At 52.2% G+C, this 18,136-nt stretch overlaps 4 protein-coding genes across 4 annotated transcripts; 3 read left to right on the forward strand and 1 right to left on the reverse strand.

Moving 5' to 3' along the window:
- Positions 1 to 231: 231 nt before the first annotated feature.
- Positions 232 to 920, reverse strand: HD553DRAFT_322423 (ribosomal protein S21e-domain-containing protein; the record flags this gene model as incomplete). Its single annotated transcript, XM_046181286.1, has 4 exons — positions 232 to 263; positions 348 to 515; positions 612 to 657; positions 708 to 920. 4 exons carry the CDS (start codon positions 918 to 920, stop codon positions 232 to 234), a joined length of 459 nt encoding a protein of 152 aa, XP_046038988.1.
- Positions 921 to 1,954: 1,034 nt separating this feature from the next.
- On the forward strand, positions 1,955 to 6,398 carry HD553DRAFT_306744 (putative periplasmic nitrate reductase). Its single transcript, XM_046179329.1, has 19 exons — positions 1,955 to 2,216; positions 2,292 to 2,385; positions 2,447 to 2,460; positions 2,533 to 2,682; positions 2,764 to 2,880; positions 2,969 to 3,091; positions 3,159 to 3,713; positions 3,771 to 3,868; positions 3,928 to 4,220; positions 4,285 to 4,337; positions 4,400 to 4,630; positions 4,696 to 4,744; positions 4,813 to 5,078; positions 5,143 to 5,318; positions 5,382 to 5,554; positions 5,611 to 5,689; positions 5,754 to 5,911; positions 5,980 to 6,034; positions 6,097 to 6,398. Exons 1-19 carry the CDS (start codon positions 2,169 to 2,171, stop codon positions 6,284 to 6,286), a joined length of 2,922 nt encoding a protein of 973 aa, XP_046038989.1. The 5' UTR covers positions 1,955 to 2,168; the 3' UTR covers positions 6,287 to 6,398.
- Positions 6,399 to 8,470: 2,072 nt separating this feature from the next.
- Positions 8,471 to 15,626, forward strand: HD553DRAFT_306752 (multidrug resistance-associated ABC transporter). The gene is made up of 27 exons (XM_046179330.1): positions 8,471 to 9,029; positions 9,091 to 9,681; positions 9,749 to 9,988; positions 10,062 to 10,243; positions 10,323 to 10,569; positions 10,634 to 10,667; positions 10,731 to 10,756; positions 10,815 to 10,846; positions 10,906 to 10,946; positions 11,012 to 11,029; positions 11,090 to 11,376; positions 11,435 to 12,125; positions 12,192 to 12,237; positions 12,308 to 12,962; positions 13,027 to 13,416; positions 13,513 to 13,584; positions 13,651 to 13,658; positions 13,736 to 13,752; positions 13,820 to 14,025; positions 14,084 to 14,090; positions 14,153 to 14,248; positions 14,310 to 14,421; positions 14,480 to 14,895; positions 14,970 to 14,987; positions 15,057 to 15,122; positions 15,192 to 15,295; positions 15,362 to 15,626. Exons 1-27 carry the CDS (start codon positions 8,760 to 8,762, stop codon positions 15,452 to 15,454), a joined length of 4,965 nt encoding a protein of 1,654 aa, XP_046038990.1. The 5' UTR covers positions 8,471 to 8,759; the 3' UTR covers positions 15,455 to 15,626.
- HD553DRAFT_306757 (Coproporphyrinogen III oxidase) lies at positions 15,627 to 17,971 on the forward strand. The gene is made up of 5 exons (XM_046179331.1): positions 15,627 to 16,134; positions 16,205 to 16,221; positions 16,286 to 16,913; positions 16,979 to 17,337; positions 17,405 to 17,971. The coding sequence occupies exons 1-5, from the start codon at positions 15,766 to 15,768 to the stop codon at positions 17,520 to 17,522; spliced, it is 1,491 nt and encodes a 496-aa protein (XP_046038991.1). The 5' UTR covers positions 15,627 to 15,765; the 3' UTR covers positions 17,523 to 17,971.
- Positions 17,972 to 18,136: the final 165 nt, after the last annotated feature.

An 18,136-nucleotide genomic window follows, 5' to 3' on the forward strand; every position in this document is an offset into this window, starting at 1 on the left:
TCGTTCCCGCCCTTGTCCACTTGTCCCCCCCGTGCAATTCCATCCATTCCTTCGTCAGATCCCGATGATCTCCAGCATGGTCCAGATGTTATCGAGATGCAAGGTAGGTCGAAAATGGAAAGGGGTTTCCAATGTAAAGCGATAATGAGATCCCGAAATGACGGTTGGCTTGCGAGTCGGTCGTAAGAGTTCAGACGGTCCCCTTCATCTCTCCCTCAAAGACCAGCTCGTCTACTTGGCGTACGACCAAACGTTTCGGAGAGCTAATTCGAAGCATTCCCGATTCATATCCCGCGTCAGCGAAACCATCCGGCGGTTTGTATCATAGACCCTCTGCCATGACTCACCTCCCTTCTGGGTAGCGATCCTGTTGATCGAGTCGTCGGCCTCACCCATGCTTCGTACCTGACCGCAGAGAGCGATGGTGGTCGAGGTCTTGAGGGCCTTGCCGTCAGCACCAACGTCAGCGATCTGGATCTGGATCGAGGCGTGGTCCTTGGCGGTGATGAGTCGGTCTATTCCGGGTCGGGAAGGTAGTAGAGACAGGTAGGACGTCAGGAATCTCGAATTCGCTCAGACAAGGTGGCTTGTTGGCAGGAACGCGGACGCACTGGTGGCCGAACACTTTCGGGGGACGTAAAGGTCAACGAGTTCTCCCTACAACGATGAAACAATCCTGTCAGCGCGTTGTTTGCTACGAGTCGGACCGCCTGCAGGACCGGATTCGTGGGGCGATGAGCAAAGAGGGATTCGTCGTGGTGCTTGGTTTGGTGTTGCAGGAGTTGAGCCGAGAGGTCGATATGCCTGCGTGTATAGTTGATTCGCCACGAAGGGTTCCAGCAACGACGTAAACTTGAATTATGGCCGTATCGTCTTGCATCAGGGTTTGCCAAGTTCCCGTGGCTCCTTCCCAGCTTCATCTCCTTCGTAAGCCCGAGCCAGAACCCTGACCATCCGGAGTTCTCCCAATACTGAATTCCTACATCTCCCTCTCCCGTCCATCGTCCAGATTACATCAAGCCTGATGCATATATTTCCTGGTTCCAAGTCCATTTCCCGGTCCCGAATCCACGATGAATCCCTCCTTGCCCATCACTCTCATCGAATCCGAAAGACCCTTCCAGGTCTGGTCCGTTCCGGCGCCGCAGATAGGTTCCCTCACCTGGTCGTTCTCCATTTTGATCAAAGGTTCTAGATTGATTTGAATCGAGATGAAGAGAGAAGAGGGGTAAGATTTGGGCGGGTGCGGGGGTCGAATTCAACTCGGGTCGTCGATATCGTCCAGATCGATTTTCCCACAGCGAGAGAGGTTGCTGAGGGTGGGGTGCGTGAGCGAGCCTGACACGTTTGTCGCAGGAGACCCTCGCGCGGCAAAAGGTTGATCCCCTGTTCGCGATGCCATTGGGACGTGATGACAGAACAAAAGCGCACATCGAAGCGCAATCTTCCACGCGCGAATTCACGGTCTTGCGCTTCTAAACCCCGACTTACGACTCGACTCGTACACGACTGAACAGGCGATCGCAGGCGATCATCTATTGCGAACGTCGTTCACGAAGCAGGGATGGCATAGCCTTGTACACTTCCAAATCGACACAATCCGTTCCTAAGATCTTCTCGCTTCTCGATACTCTTTCCATTCATTAGCAACTTTAGCAACGCATGATATTGTTCTCAAGCCGTTTGGTATCTTTTACGAGCCATGCGTGATGAAGCAGTAGCTAGGAGTGGGCAAGTGCCAAAAAGTGGCCAGGACGTTACGTCCACTTCGTAGCTCTCTGCATGAGCAACCTTGCGTCCGGGGATCTGAAACATGAAGACGTGATGGGATGTGTTTCATCGGGATCGCAGGTGGTCGGAGGCGATCATGTCAGCGAAGACGCGAAGAACGAGTTGCCCGAGGTCCGGCTATATGACTGTGCCCCCTCGTCACCCTTGGTTCCCGATATAGAACGGCTGGTACCCGGTGGCTCGCAAACGCAAATTGATGACGTACGCCGAGGTGACCTCCACTTTCACCCTCCTTGCAAAACGCGATCACTTTCATTGGCTAGAGCGAGAGCGAGTTCTGCCAAGGTCATGTTGCTCTCATAATTCATATCCTCGAAACCTTTCTGACATCGCTCGAACTGCCTTCTCGAGACCAAACGTCGAGCTATCAACCTGAAATGCCTGACTACCCTAAAGAGACCAGGGATCCGATCGCCAACGTCTGGGTGAGTGTCGGCGTTGCAGCAAATTTCTACGCGCGTATTATTGCTGACGTTCACCTCTTGCGACGATAACTCCAGGGTGAGAGGACTCCTTACCACGGTGAAGGACAATGGCCTGTACGTGTGGATGAACATATCGAAGCGCCTGTCGAGAAATGGGTTCAGTCGGCTTGTAAGCTCAAAACGAAGCAGATTCGTGTGGATGCCATGCTGACGAGATCGGTCTACTTTAGGTGTCATGTGCTCGGCAAGTTTCCAGCCTATACTTCGCATAACAATCTCTCTTGAGCAGTGACTTATCGTTGATGCACATTCACAGAACGGATGTGGTGCGGATATCGGTGTTGCAGACGGCAAGATTGTCGGGATCCGAGGAAGGGCGGTGGATAGGGTCAACAAGGGTCGACTCGGACCCAAGGGAATGTGCAGTTGGGAGTACAACGGGCATCCGGATAGGCTCAAGACGCCAGTTAGTTACCGGAACCTTGGGAAAGGGAAGACGGGAGGCTTGGCTCAGGTGGATGGATTTCCTTTCCTTTTGCGTCTATAGCTCATCCGAAAGCAGGGCAAGCTCGAACCCGCCAGCTGGGACGAGGCTATGGAGTTGATCGTGAACAAGTCGAAAGAGATCATCGAGAAGCTCACCCCGCACGCCATCGCTTTTTACGTACGTCGATCTCAGCCAGACATAGACTCGGGGAGGAATCGAGATTGAGATTGATAGCTGACGTAAAACTGTCGGTGTGCTGTTGAAGACCTCGGGTCAATTGTTCTTGGAGGAATACCACGCGCTCGCCATGGTAGGAAAAGGTGGACTGGGGACGCTTACTATGGACGGAAACACTCGACTTTGTACCGCGACCGCTGCGACTGCCATGGTATGTTCGGTGATGGACCGGATTCGTACTTTCGTCGCTGAAAGAATTGCCCCGTGACGTTATCTAGCGAGAGTCTTTCGGCTGTGACGGTCAACCCGGGTCGTACACCGATATCGATGTGACCGATTGTCTCTTTATCGTCGGACACAACATCGCCGCCACTCAGACCGTCCTCTGGTCCCGTATGCTTGATCGTCTGCACGGGCCCAACCCTCCTCGATGCGTCGTCATCGACCCGCGAAGGACCCCTACGGCCGACCTCGCCACGGTGCACTTGCAACCTGCTGCAGGAACCAACTTGGCTCTGCTCAACGGTATGCAGAGGGAAATGTTCGAGCGAGGATACATCGACGAGGAGTACGTCAAGAAGCACACGATCGGGATCGAACAATTGAAGCGGATCGTTGAGGGTTACACCCCGGAGAGGGTACACGAGATTACCGGTGTTACCCCGGAACTCTTGCGACAGGCGGTCGAGGTCATCGGGACCAGCAAGACGGTGCTCGCCACGGCCCTTCAGGGTGTCTACCAGAGTAACCAGGCTACCGCGAGCGCCTGTCAGATCAACAACATTCAGCTGCTTCGAGGCAACATTGGTAAACCCGGTGGCGGTATCTACCAGGTAAGTGCAGAAGAAGGCGTCCATGCAGGTCCTATGCTAAACCGGATGTAAATATAGATGAACGGACAACCTACCGCTCAGAACAACCGAGAAGCCGGTTGTGATGGAGAATACCCTGGGTTCAGGAACAACAACAACCCTCGTCACATGGAGGAGTGAGCATTGTGTCGAAGCATATTGTCAACACCACGACTAATCATTACCAACCTTATAGTTTGGCCAAGTGCTGGAACATTGAAGCCCACAAGATTCCCTCATGGTCCGACCCTATCCACGCTTCGTCCATGTTCGACCTAATGCAAGGAGGTGCGATCAAGATGTGCTGGATCAGCGGGACCAACCCGGCCGTCTCGTTTGTCAATCTCGAAAAGATGCGAGCGATCTTGGGAATGCCCGGACTCTTTGTCGTGGCTCAGGACATTTTCGAGACCGAGACTACACAATTGGCGGACGTGGTCCTGCCCGCTGCGATGTGGGGAGAAAAAACGGGTTGTTTCACAAACGTCGGTGCGTCCAGTCTGTGCAGACCGGGGCCATCTTCGGGCGCGCGCTAATCCTCGCAATGATCTAGACCGTACCGTTCACATCAGTCACAAGGCGATCGAACCCCCTGGTTTGGCTAAGGTATGTTGTCGTCTTTCCTTCAGACTAAGGACTCCTTAGCTCAAGCTTATCGCCCACTGTAGAGCGATCTGGAGATTTTCCTCGACTACGCACGGCGCATGGACTTCAAGGACAAGGACGGAAAGCCCTTGATTCCTTTCAATGACTCCAAGTCTGCTTTCGACCACTGGAGATCGACGACTAAGGGTCGTCCTTGCGACTACACGGGTATGTCGTACGAGAGCTTGACTGGGGGATCGGGTATTCAATGGCCGTGCAATGCCGAGACTTCGCCCAACGGAACTGAACGTTTGGTGGGTCGATTATTGAGCTTTGTTTCCAAGGTCGAATCACGTGGCTCACAATGTCACGGCGATAGTATACCAACGGTGTATTCATGACCAAGCCTGACGATTCGGAATCTTTCGGTGAGGACCCTCCAACTTGTATTCAGATCGATACAAGGCATCTAACGACGTGTTTCGCCATCGACCAGGTCACGATCTCGAGACTGGAACGCCCATCACTCCCGAAGAATATGCGATGTTGAACCCGGACGGGCGTGCCATCTTGAAATCGTGCCACTACCGTGCACCGTACGATGGGGTCAGCAAAGAGTACCCCTACCACTTGACCACTGGTCGTAACCATCTCCATTTCCACACGAGGACCAAAACCGGCCGAAGCAGTCGATTGAACAAGGCCGATCCTCATCCGTACATCCAGGTTCACCCTGACGACGCCCAGGACCTCGATGTCAAGGTACGCTGAACACAATATGTAGGAGTCGAGGTACACCGAGTGCTGACGTGTGATCTTCTTTCAGGATGGAGACTACGTAGAGGTCCGATCCCCTCACGGTGAATGCGAGCTCCCCGTCAAAATCGGCAAGATTGGCAAGGGCCAGATTTTCGTTCCCTTCCACTTCGGATCGGTTGTCGACAACTGTGAAGGCGGACGGGCATCGACTGCGAACGAACTGACGCAACCCACTTGGGATCGGTACGTCCTCGGGTGGGAACATGTCCTGAGTATTCGTGGCTCATCTGATTGTTCTTTGTGCAGCAACTCGAAGCAACCGATCTTCAAGACCGGAGGCGTCAAGATCACTAAAGTGACCGGAGACAAAGTGTCCATTCCTTCCAAGCAGAAGGAGGCGGTCAAGCAGATGGAGAGCCCAGCGTATTACGAGGCCCAAGCCAAAGACGACTTTGAAGAGCGCATCAGGCATCTTGAAGGTGAGTCGACCCGAAGGATCGGTGAGATTCGCGTGCTGAAGTTTCTATGCGTGCAGATTACATGGGCTTGTGGGATGATTGCAGCAAGGAGATTTGCGACGTCCTCGACATGCTTTCCAAGCGTCTCAAGAACGAGTGGGTCTCGTGTGGCAAACTTGGAACCTCGACCGTTCAACTGATCAAATCTCTATCGGATCAGCTTCGAGATCGCCTCGGGCATGTTGATCCTGAAAGACTTCATCGTTCAGTCGATCGAAGCTCTCAAACCCTTCTCCGAAAAGTATGGAGCGCGAGACCAGGAAGCCGAACGTGACACCAAGGCGATCCGAGCGGCTCTTTTCCCGGACTCGAGGACTGGTAAGCTAGGTGCCCGTTAGATGCAAAGGGTCTCCTTCTGACCGTTTTAATCCTGCATATATCCGTAGGTCATGGATCGTTTGAGCTGCTCCTGGATGTACAGGGATTGTACACCATGCTCGGGTAAGTTACGGAACGAGACTTAAATGAGGCAGATACTAACAGTAAAGTTGTACATTGATCAGGATCACCAAGGGATACTTGACAGCCCTCTTGCCCGTGTCCAAGGCCGAACAGGACAAGGAGTTCACCGAAGCAGTCAAGTTGGCGCAGGAACTGGTTCAACGAAGTCTCTCTTGGGCCCATTCCCAGATTCAAGTCAAGGCTGTACACAGCCTGATCGTCCCTGCTGGACCGATGGCCGGACATTTCTGATCGATGGTAATGGGAATATGCTTGTAGCAGCGCTGCCTCAAACTCAATCTGTACAACGTAAAATGTATCACTTGCCACGATCTCGCAACGTTATTTATTATTGGTAAACCGGTAACGCCCACTCACCGCTCCGCGACGCTAAATTTGGTTCACATTGTGGGTTGAGCCATTCATGACCTGCAACTATCGGAAGTTGGCAACCACTGCGAGCAGTCTGCAAAATTCAGTCCCAAATCGGGTACTCTGAATACTGTACCCGAAGCCCATCGATACTCGCTCATTTGAGGATCTGATGCCTATTCAGTAGACCAGAACGAAGTGCGACAAGGGGCAGTGTATAGTTACTGCTAGCAGTTGGCCACCGTGGGTCACCCGGCCATCTAGGCTACCGCCTACTTGCGAAAGACTGGCAAAGATGTTGCTCTACTACCTCTTACGGAGCAGGAACTTGACAAGCAGCTTGCGATCTATCTACCACAGAATCTTTTCCGCTCACCTTATCTCTAGCCTTGCCGGGAACTTCTCAATGCGATTCACACTGCATCATTGAAGAATCACAAAAATGGTCATCGGATGAAAACAATTCTCTCATCAAGTATGACAAGCCTATAGGACCTGCTCTATGGCTAAGGTATTTCAATCGACATGGTCTTTAGGATGTTCTTATTTGGGGTACGACCAAGCCTGCTCGATTGTAGGAAAGTAGCAGTACCTCAGTGTTCGTGCGTCAGTACAGCCGCCCTCTCCCATCGAGTCAGACGAATTTTCCCAGCGCTCCCTGTGAATAGATTAAGCCTTTGCGCTGTACGGACTTGCATCTTCCAGTGTTCCTAAGAGCAGATCATCGACTATCAGTCAAACAACACGACCCGGATGTGACTCACCTGATTCCAACTGGGCCTGACTACTGGCCATTGAACGAACCCCTCTTGCAAACAAGGTGCCATAGCCCTGTGGGACAAGATCAAGTTCAACATGTCTTGGTGCAAAACAGAATTGGGTCCTTCAAGTATGCAGTACGGGTACTATCTTTGATGATAAACGATCAGCAAGATGTTTCTGACGAAGCCCTTTGGACGACATACAAGTACCGTTTTGTCTTCGATCCATTTGATGACAACTGGGGCGAGAACCACCCGTCCTACGCCAAATCGAAGAAGCAGCATATGCTCGAGTGAACATAGCGAAGTCACTGAAAAGGGTGGCTTGCCAGGAGCGTCAGTAGGGGTAGTGGAGGCAGGAGTGGCGGAGGGTTGAGTGGTAGAGGCAGGAGTACCGGAGCTGTGGCAAGGGGAACAGCCGAACACAAGGACGTCAATTCGATATGACTCTTGTTCATTAGTGCAGAGCCCACAGGGAGGTTAGTCATTCTGGCTGTTTGGGGCCAGCACGACTTCATCTTTTTGGGGAACCTTTGCTGCCGCAGCTGGAAGGACTTTGAAAACCATCGACGTCGAAAGTAGGAACATGCTTCCTGTTGTTCACGGCGGTATTGGAAATATCCCCAAGGACGTCTCGTTGTTGCTTCGGTTGCGGTCGACGGCTACTGGAGGCCAATCGTAAATTCTCAACATCTAGTGCTTCAGTCGAGGGGGTAAGGGTCGATACTCAAAGGTTTTTTTTCCCTAAAACAATTCGCTCATTTAATCATGATGGAACTTCAATGTGAGGAGTTTATCGGGCCGCTGCTCCACCAAGGCTAAGCGTTGGCCTAAGCATCACAACGCATTTTAGGGCTACGAGAAGAAGGGCCGAATGCTCCCATGAGGCATCATCACATCTCCAAGTTCTGGGATGACTATTGCCGGGACCCCAGTACGGCCAGCGCTGTCGAAATCTTCTGTTCGGCTACTCTTTCGTACAGCGCCACATGGGCAGCGCGGAGCGGGATTGTAATGTTTAAAGCATGGATTCGCAGAAATGCTGTTCTCTATCGATCAGTGTGATGCCGATACATTGCCCGAGTCGACTAGAGCGCTAGAGCAAAGCATCGTATAAAAAGTTGTTCATGACGTTTCAGCTGTATTCGGCGCTCAGCGCGCTTCTGCTACGGGCCAGTTCTCGGAACCGAAGACGATGACTATTTTCTGCGTTGCGCGTTGTTCGATCGGATTTGACCGATCGACGTGCGGGCGATGACGATCGTGGACGAGCGTGTTGCATGCATTGCATGATGATGGCGACCATCTGTGCAATCGTGATGCACGACTTGACTCGACCAATACGCAGCTCGACGCAAATTCTCGTGAGCCCCATCGAACGGTTCGGGTCACAGCGAGGATAGGATCTCCTCTCAGATTGAAAAGTCTGCCCTGCCACTTGTCCCCCCTGCCCCTACCCCGGACAAGAGGGAGATCGAGGCCATCATCAAAAGCGAGGATCATTTCGCCAAACTTCGGAAGGGAATCGCAATCTTAGCTCATCTGAGCCACCGAAGCAATAGTTCTGGATCACTGGAAAAAGCTGACAGAACATGGATATCACACACCGTATCTTGCTGGCGTTGCCTATAGCGGTTGCCGCGAGCTCTGCTTGCCTCTACGTTCCAACCCTTCCAAAGGACCCGAGTCAGCCTGGAACGATTCGACTCGAGACTACAGAAGATGACGAGCCGGAGGAACGCACTCTTGTTGAAACGGATCAGGGTGCCGTTTCGGTGGACTCGGACGAATTTGCAACGTTTAGGCCTGAAAGCATCGACGGGGTGCCGATAAAAGGTCAGGAGGAGATCTTCTGGAGACGGGTACGTGCCGCGCGATGTCCGGTGTCCACGATATACCTGACACAATCGTGCTATTCCATAGATGAACCGCCTCAAACTCGCAAATCTCGGATTTTTGCTCCTCCCAACATTGTCCAACTTGTTCGCTTTTGGATGGTATATAGGCAATAATCACGGTTACGCAAAATCGACATTGGCCATACTGGCAGGAATCATACCCGTCCACGTCTACGCCCTCTCTCTCGGGCTCTTGCATCTCTCTCAAAGCTCCGTACCGCAGCACTACGCTACCACATTACACGAGGCCATCCTCTTAACGGTGACCTGGCTTTGCCAGATCGTTTTCGTCATGCTTCCCGATGCGACGATCGCTCGGGGAGATAACGACGTCTTCTCACCCCTGGCCTCGACCACCTGGGACATGTACAACATAGCACTTCAACCATTGTTGCTCTTTCCAGCGCTCGTTATCGTTGTGGCCGTAATACCCAGGGGACCGGAGCTCTATTTCCCCATGGAGAAGCTGTTCACGAAACAATTGTTGGATTCGATGAAAGAGCATTATGCCCAAAACGAAAAGGGATCAGCTTCGATTCCAGAACTCAACGATCGCATTGCAAACGTCACACCGGAACTCAGTAGTACGGTGCTCGGATCGGTATTATTCTTATACGTGAGAATAGGCAGTCGCTGTTCTTGCCGATGCAATGAACCCAGGCTGAACGATCGTTTGCCAATAGGTTGAGCCACTGCTTCACAGAGCAAAGAAGTCGACGTCCTTTCACGTCTGGCAGCTTCCTATCTTACCTCGAAGCATGAGATCAATGTACAACTTCCGGCTCATGCGAAGTGTATTTGGAGATACCCGGAAGTTGAAAAGGTATCACAAACGAAGCGGAATGCTCGGCAGACTCGACGACTTGCCGGAAGGCTGGAATTTGCTGGCAAAGGTATTCTGGGCAAATAAGGGCCTGTTTACTGTGAGCCTATCGCGTTTGTGAATCTGTTGTCCCCTTCGGCTAACCTTCAAGCTTTCGCTCCTCTTCTCATAAGTGGGTCGTGGTCCTCGCTGCAACTACCGCCGCGCTGTACTATCTTCCCGCCGTATTTCTCCAGCAATTGACTCAATATCTGCAGGACAACCCTGACCGCAAGAATATCCGGTATGGTTGGGTCATGTGTTTTGGATTGGCAGCTTCGAACATTGTCATGTTTCTGGCAGTCGGAATCTTGTGGTATGTCCTGTCGTGATCCAATTGAGACGCGTTGTGAGGCGCGCTTGGACTCAGAACGGCTTGCTTTCGAACGAGCCAGGTATATCACCAGCACGCAATTGTCTAACAGGATCAAGCTACAGTTGAGTACCCTACTCTTCAGTAAGACCCTGGTCAAGAAGGATCTGGCGGCGACGAACAAAGGTAGCTCGAAAGCAGAAGCAAAGGAGAACAGACTCGCGGAGGCCGGCGATGATCAAGCGGGCGAGAGCAAAGATGGCCCTCTTGATGTGGGAGGCCCAGACGAGGAAGACGAAGAGGACGTATCCAGTAAAGCTCAGATTATGGTAAGTGCGGATGATAGGACCCGTGCGAGCGTTTGCCATCGTCTGAACTGTTGCATATGTACAGACGCTATTCACCGTGGACGTGGATCGAGTCGCAGGTAATTCGCAACAGTCGACCGGATGCAAGAACAGAGGCTGACCTGATCGCCATGAGTTTGTAGACTTCACCTTTCACACTTTTTCACTTGTGAGTATCCTGATGTAGCTGGCTTTGGAAAAGAATACCGGCTGAGACCGAGCGGCAGATCGATTCCCCCATAGAGATCGTTGTAGGCGGGTGAGGTTGACCGGGCCAGTGCTTTGCTCGCCTCTACTGACTCATAGATCGCTGGTCAGGATCTTCCTCTATAAGCTTTTGGGTGTTTCCGCAATCTATGGTCAGTTCAAGACTCTTAAAGTCGAACTTTCGGCGAGTAAACTTACTCTTTCGATCGCGAAACAGGCATGGCAGCTTCTATCAGTTAGGATTCCCATTATTTCTCTTCATTCCTGGCATCGTACTGATTTCTGCTCGCGACAGTTACGCTGCCACTCAATCACTTCGCGTCCAAGATCGTGGTTTCTACGCAAGATGAGCTCATGAAAGCTCGCGATGAGAGAACAGCTGTCATGAACGAGATCCTTGGAAGCGTGCGGGTGATCAAATTCTTTGCTTGGGAGCGAAAGTTCGAGAGCAAGGTGACCAAGATAAGGTCTCGAGAACTCAAGTACTTGCGTAGAAACTACTTGATCGAAGTTGTTCTCAACTGGATCTGGGCCGTCACCCCCGTCATGGTCACACTCGTAACCTTTTTCCATTACGTGATCGTGAGCATACGACCTGAAGGTGATATTCCGCCGCTGCGCTAACAAAACACTCTATCAGATCGCCAAAAAGGAACTTACGCCGCCCGTGGCCTTTCCTGGCCTGTCGGTGCTTCAAGAGCTTCAATTCAGTCTAAGCGCATTGCCCGAGACCGCAATTTCCGTGCTCCAAGGTTTTGTTTCGCTGCGCCGGATACAGAAATACCTCAGTCAGGCTGAAATAGTGCCGGGAAACGACGACAACACCGATGACACTGTTAGCCTACGTAGCGCAACCCTTACTTGGCCTAGAGACGTGGCATCCGGCACCGCCACGACAGGACCTGCGTCTGTGGCACCTTCCGGCACCAACACCCCCTCGGGCTTGTTTACTCTTGCCGATGTAAACATCGAATTTCCTATCGGTCAGCTTTCTATTGTGGCAGGCCGTTTAGGCGCCGGGAAAACCCTCTTGCTTTCTGGACTACTCGGGGAAGCAGACCTTCTGGCTGGGCAAATCTTATGCCCAAGATCACCAGTGTCGGCTATAGAAGATTACGGGGGAACCGTGCCACCAGAAGATTGGATTTTATGTGGCAACACGGCTTTCGCTTCTCAAGTCCCGTTCTTGATCAACGGGTCTCTTCGGCAGAATGTCATCTTCGGAGCTCCGGAGGATGAAGCCCGATTCCGATCTGTCATTCAAGCATGTTCCTTGCAGGCGGATCTGGAACTCCTAGAGGACGGTGAATGGACCGAGATCGGCGAGAAAGGTGGGTTCATTCAACAACGCAAAAGGTCACATCGGTTGCGCTGATCCCTCGCTGTGAGACTTCAAGGTATAAATATGAGCGGTGGACAGCGAGCGCGTGTATCGTTGGCACGGTGAGTCCGCTTCGAGCCAAGAGAACAAAGTAACGCTTGGATCGCTGAACTGCTCGATTCGAGTCAAAAGAGCGATCTATAGCAGAGCAAGGACGATACTGCTTGACGACGTCATGAGCGCCCTGGATGCACACACGCAGGCTGCCATCGTCAAGAATTTGTTCAAGGGACCTTTAACTGAGGGCAGAACAGTCATCATCGTGTCTCATCAGATCAAGCTGCTCTTTCCGGTGGCGGCGCATGTCGTACTCCTTGACAACGGAGACGTCAAATATTCGGGAACGGTTCAGGACTTTGTCGAAGCTGGTCATCTAGAAGAGCTTGACGAGGCTGCAGGCGATAACACCGACTCGATGTCAACGCATTCAAAACCTGAAGTCGAAGAAATTCTCGACACAGCCGCAGATTTATCCGAAGGTGATGCTCAGCAGAAAGACGACGCAAATAATGCGGTACCTCACCACGTCCCCCGCAAGCTCGTCGAAGATGAAAATCGACAGACCGGCGCCATAGCAGGCAGAACGTGGAAGACATACTTGCGGGCACAAGGTTCCACAACCTTTTGGATCTGCTTCTTGCTTGTTACGGTCATTGGCGCTTGCCCCCCTTTGCTGGACCGATACATCTTGAATCTGTGGTCTGCGAGTTATTCCGATGATCAGCCCAAACACACGCCGCTCTACTTTATCACAGTATATGCCATCGCAACCGTATTAGGCACCGTAGTAAGCAATGATGTAGCCGTGATCGGAACAATCTGCTAAGTCGTTCAAGCATGTCGCATTGTAGGCGGCCCAAAGTCGTTTCGCAGTACTTTACAAGGGCTCACTCACAGCTTCAGAGAAGATTCATCGAAGCATGCTTGAACGGGTTCTTCGGGCGACTCTCCGATTCCACGACACCAGCATCAGGGGTCGTACCCTCAATCGGTTCGGAAAGGACATGGAGGGGTTGGACAGCTCTACTGCAGACAGTTTCGGCAGAAGTGTATTCTACCTCCTCAATGTGATCGTGACCCTCGGGTCTATCACTTGGGTAGGAGGATGGCGATTCATGATAGCAGCTGTTCTGTTGGGAGCGCTGTACTACAGGGCATCAAGTCTGTATGGCCCGGTCTCACGAGATCTAAGGCGACTAGACTCTCTGACTCGATCGCCACTGTATGCAACGTTCAGCGAGGTGAGTCGTAGGCCCAGTGCATATGGGTCCTATCCCCTGACCGTTTCCTTTGGCTTGACTACGGATTGACCCAACATGTTCAATTTCACAACTCAGGTGATCGGAGGTATACAGACGATCCGAGCTTATGGGGCTTCTCGCTCGATGATGGAACGGATGACCAAAATTGTGAGTTCACTTTCATGGGTGACTTACTAACTCGACTGTACGCTGATATTCCCAATTGTGTTCCAGTCCGATGCGTAAGTTGCTTACCCTGCTTCTCGAATGTACACAAAGTACGGGTTGTTGACTGGTTTGCCATCGCTGGACCCCGCAGAAACATTTCGAGTGCAGGTATGTCCGGGCCTTTTGACTATGTGGGACCCGTTCTGGGCCTGATTACCTTGTGCCTTTCGTTCAGTCTTCGCCTGGACCGTCTCTCGATGGGTTTCCGCTCGGTTCAATATACTGTCGTCCGCCATTGTAGGGCTCACAGGCGTCGTCGTACTGGTCACTCCCACTTCGGCTTCGCTCGCGGGCTTTGCATTGACATTCGCGTTAAGCGTTAGCAACGATTTACTATTCGTAGTTCGTCGCTGGGTTCAGCTACAGCAGTCGATGGTGGCAGTAAGTGACTTTTGCGTAAATAGTCCGATTTCCTTGCTGACGACTCTTGCGTTCGCAGGTCGAACGTGAGTATCGACCGATGATTTCGCGATAGAGAACACGGACATGAAATTCACTTTGTTGATAGGACTGGACGAGTATTGTCAGCTCCCGATCGAAGCCGCCGAGTTTACCGACAAGGTGCCTGCCGCCTGGCCGCACGCTGGCAAAATTGAGGTAGACAGTAAGTCATTCTTATACAACGGAACTTTCAGGTGATTTGATCGATATTTCGCGGCCCCCAGATCTATCTATACAATATGCTCCTGGTCTCCCTACCGTCTTACACGAACTGTCCTTCGCCATCTCACCTGGACAGAAGATTGGCGTGTGCGGAGCAACAGGATGCGGGAAAAGGTAGGTACCCTCTCCCTATCTTGCAGTTAGTCACGCGCTTACCGAGTCTCTTATCAAGTACTCTCGCGATGAGCCTACTAAGGTTTGTCGAACCGACATCGGGCAGTATCAGGATCGACGGCATCGACATCACTCAGGCCGGCTTGAGTCAGCTGAGATCGCGAGTCCAGATTATCCCTCAAGACCCTACCGTCCTGAGCGGCAAGCTCCGCTCTACCTTGGACGTGTTCGATGAATACGATGATGCCGCCATCTTCGAGGCACTACGGAGAGTACACCTCTTGAAGCCGGAAGATTCTCTTGAAGCGGATGGCGAGAATCGAAATCGTAACGTTTTCTTGAACCTGGATGCCGACGTCTCGGAGGGTGGCGACAACTTTTCGCAAGGAGAAAAGCAATTACTCTGTCTGGCTCGGTCTATTTTACGAAATCCAAAGATCCTCATCATGGACGAGGCGACCGCCAGCATCGACTGTGAGTCGACCAATGTTGATACGTTTACAACGCAGATCACAACGCTGATATGCCTCTTTGCGAGTCCTACGCAGACGAGACTGACGCCTTGAGTAAGCTGGTGTCGGTGTCGGTGCATTCTACATTGCAAAAGCTGACTCTTTGCTCTTTCGTGCGCACAGTCTCGAGGACTATTCGCGAAGAATTTACCGAATCGACTTTGATCACAATCGCGCATCGCCTGACGAGTAAGAGCCGACTGTCCGTTCACAATAGCAGTACCAAAAGGCTGATAGATTTGCTTTGATCGGGCCCAGCCATCATCGACTATGACAAGATTCTGTTCCTGGATGCAGGTCGTATTGCGGAGTTCGACTCGCCCCGCACGTTGCTGATGGACAGCTCTTCGAGGTTCTACAAGGTAAGCGATGATTTTAGCGGCGCTATCGGTCATGAGACAACGTAGACTGAGCGGACGTGTCAACAGCTATGTGAAGCTACTGGACGACTCGAGTTTGCGAGCCTTCTTCGAGCAGCGGGTGTCAATCAAGACGACCAAGAGCCGACTCGAGACTCGTAGATACTCTGCCGAGCTGCCGAAACAATCACCGTAGTCCTTCCTGTTCGCGCGCGGTTTTGACCGAACAGCCAGAATGGTCGGAAATGTCCGCGAGGGGTCGATCGGGTCGACGCCATCGAGATGAATGTATTTGCTTCTGGCTTGTCGTATATCTTTGCAAACTCTCAGAGCTCGTGAAAACCTGTGCAGCCTGTAGTCTACCGAAATCAAGCCCATCATAGCCTGCAGTAACCGTGCAATCAAAACGGAGGAAATCGCTCGATTGCTTGACCTGAAATTCGTCATCTACTGGCCAAACCCTCCCAAAAGACATGTTGTCCGCCAATGTCATCCGATCTCGGCTTGTCACGAGCATGCCAAAGAGCTCTCGTTCCCTCGCATCTTCTGCAGTAAGAAATGTCCAGCGAGTATCAAAAGGCACATCGCCGGCCGACTCGTCGCGCAAGGTCTTGTACTCCAGGGCCGCAGCTGGCTTTGCGGCTGGTCTGTCAATCGCCTTGTACTCGGGATGGACTGCACAGCAAAACGGGTCTCAAGCCGTTCAATGCGAGAGTGTAGACGATCTGATTGTCAACCGCAAGTCTGACGATGGCGAGACGATGCGAAGAAAGAACAAGGTCGTCAACAACATTGGAGATGAGCATGATCCGACACGACCGAAAGAATGGGATGATCCCGAGGTATGTTCACGAGGCCTACTGAAGGCATGCTTCTTCCGCTGATCTTCGGCAACCTCGCTGCCCTACTCAGAATCCTATGCGTATCCGGTAAGCAATGACCTGCCTGACGTCGACTCTTGTTCGTAGCTGATCTGTATATGAGATGGGCCAGCATGAGCACCTGGGTGATGGAATTACAGGATCGTATCGTCAGCGGCCTCGAGGAGCTCGAGGCGTCTGTTCCACCCAACGAGCACAACTCGGACATGCAAGCCCCCAAATTCAAACGAGATCATTGGCTCCGTCCTCAAGGCGGGGAAGGCTCTTCTTGCGTGATAAGGGGAGGACGAGTGTTCGAGAAGGGTGGAGTCAACGTCTCGGTCGTACACGGCAAACTGCCACCCGCTGCCATCAAGCAGATGCGGGCAGACCACAAGAGTCTCGAGATCCCTGAGGAGGACAAGGACAAGAGCATGCCCTTCTTTGCGGCGGGCATCTCGATCGTACTGCACCCTTGGAACCCCCACGCGCCTACCATTCATATGAACTACCGTTACTTCGAGTTGGACAAGGCGAGCACACCCAAAGACGCCTTGGATACCACTGCTGGTGTCAGCACCTCGTCTGGTAAGGCTGCCGAGCCCATCGCCTGGTGGTTCGGCGGTGGCTCCGACTTGACGCCTTCTTACCTCTATCCCGAGGACGCCGAGCATTTCCACAACTCGATCAAGCAGGCCGCAGATGCGCACCATACGGCGTACTACCCTGCTTGGAAGAAGTGGGCGGATAAATACTTCTACGTACGCAATATAACGGACATGGTTGAAGTAGCTGGCTCTGATCTCCTATGTTTCGGCTTTGACAGATCCCTCACCGGGGCGAGTCGCGAGGTATCGGCGGGATCTTCTTCGACGACCTTACCACCATCAGTGACATCCATACTGTCCCTGGTAAAAGGATCGTGGGATCCTTGGAGGCTGAAGAACCACTTCGAGAGCCCTCGGCCAACCAGATTTTTGACATTGTCAAGTCCATGTCGAATGGCTTCCTGAACTCCTACGTACCCATCATGAAGCGTCGTATACACACGCCGGTGACTGAAGAGGAGAGGAGATGGCAGCTCATTCGACGGGGACGGTATGTCGAATTCAACCTGGTCTACGACCGCGGTACCAAATTCGGGTTGTTCACCCCGGGAGCCAGGATCGAAAGCATTCTTATGAGGTATGCAGTAACTTGAGCGTGGTCTGATTCGTCGTTTCTAATAATCTGAAATGCTTCATCTTTGCAGTCTGCCTGAGACAGCGCGCTGGGAGTACATGTCCGACATGGGCGTTGCAGGAGACGGCACTAGGGAATCCAAGATCATGGAGGTGCTCAAGACGCCGCAGGACTGGGCTACGGTATAGATACAGACGTATAGAGCCAGGCATGTATGTTCATGTAGTATCATTCAGCACTATGAATCCCGTGCCCAATATCACAAATCGAGCTTTGAGCCTTGATGACCGTCTTTTGCCTCAGGTACGGATTGGCGATCATCGAGCACAGCGTGTCGGGTCGTGCAGGATGTCATAGGCGAACTCTGGACCTTCCTCCCCAAGATGTAGAGCCAAAATCCCGTGTAATGTATTTGCTCGAGGTGTTAGGGACGATACATGAAATGGAATCGTCAAGTACTTTCAAAGTACATCAGCGGGGAGGTTGATTTGGATCTTAGTGATTGCTTTGTTGGCAAGCACTTTGTGGTATTCCGGTACTACCATATGGTAGATGGGTCACCACCTTGTAACTGCGCCTCCACCGCTGCTGTCATCAGAGAGGGCTGCACAAGAGCTCGACGACATGTAGTCTCATGCCACTGAGCGAGAAAGGTGACATCAAGAGCCAAGCGCGATTATATAACGAGAGTCTTGATGCATATGTTATGGCCAGACATGTTTTCCCACGCGTTTCCCCCGACCTCTAGTCGATTTGTTTTGAATGTGACGCCCGATCCGCCGAGCCTTTCAAAGTGTAAACA

The sequence above is a fragment of the Filobasidium floriforme genome (genome assembly GCF_021052385.1).
Source record: "Filobasidium floriforme strain CBS 6241 chromosome Unknown HD553scaffold_4, whole genome shotgun sequence".
NCBI lineage: Eukaryota > Fungi > Basidiomycota > Tremellomycetes > Filobasidiales > Filobasidiaceae > Filobasidium > Filobasidium floriforme.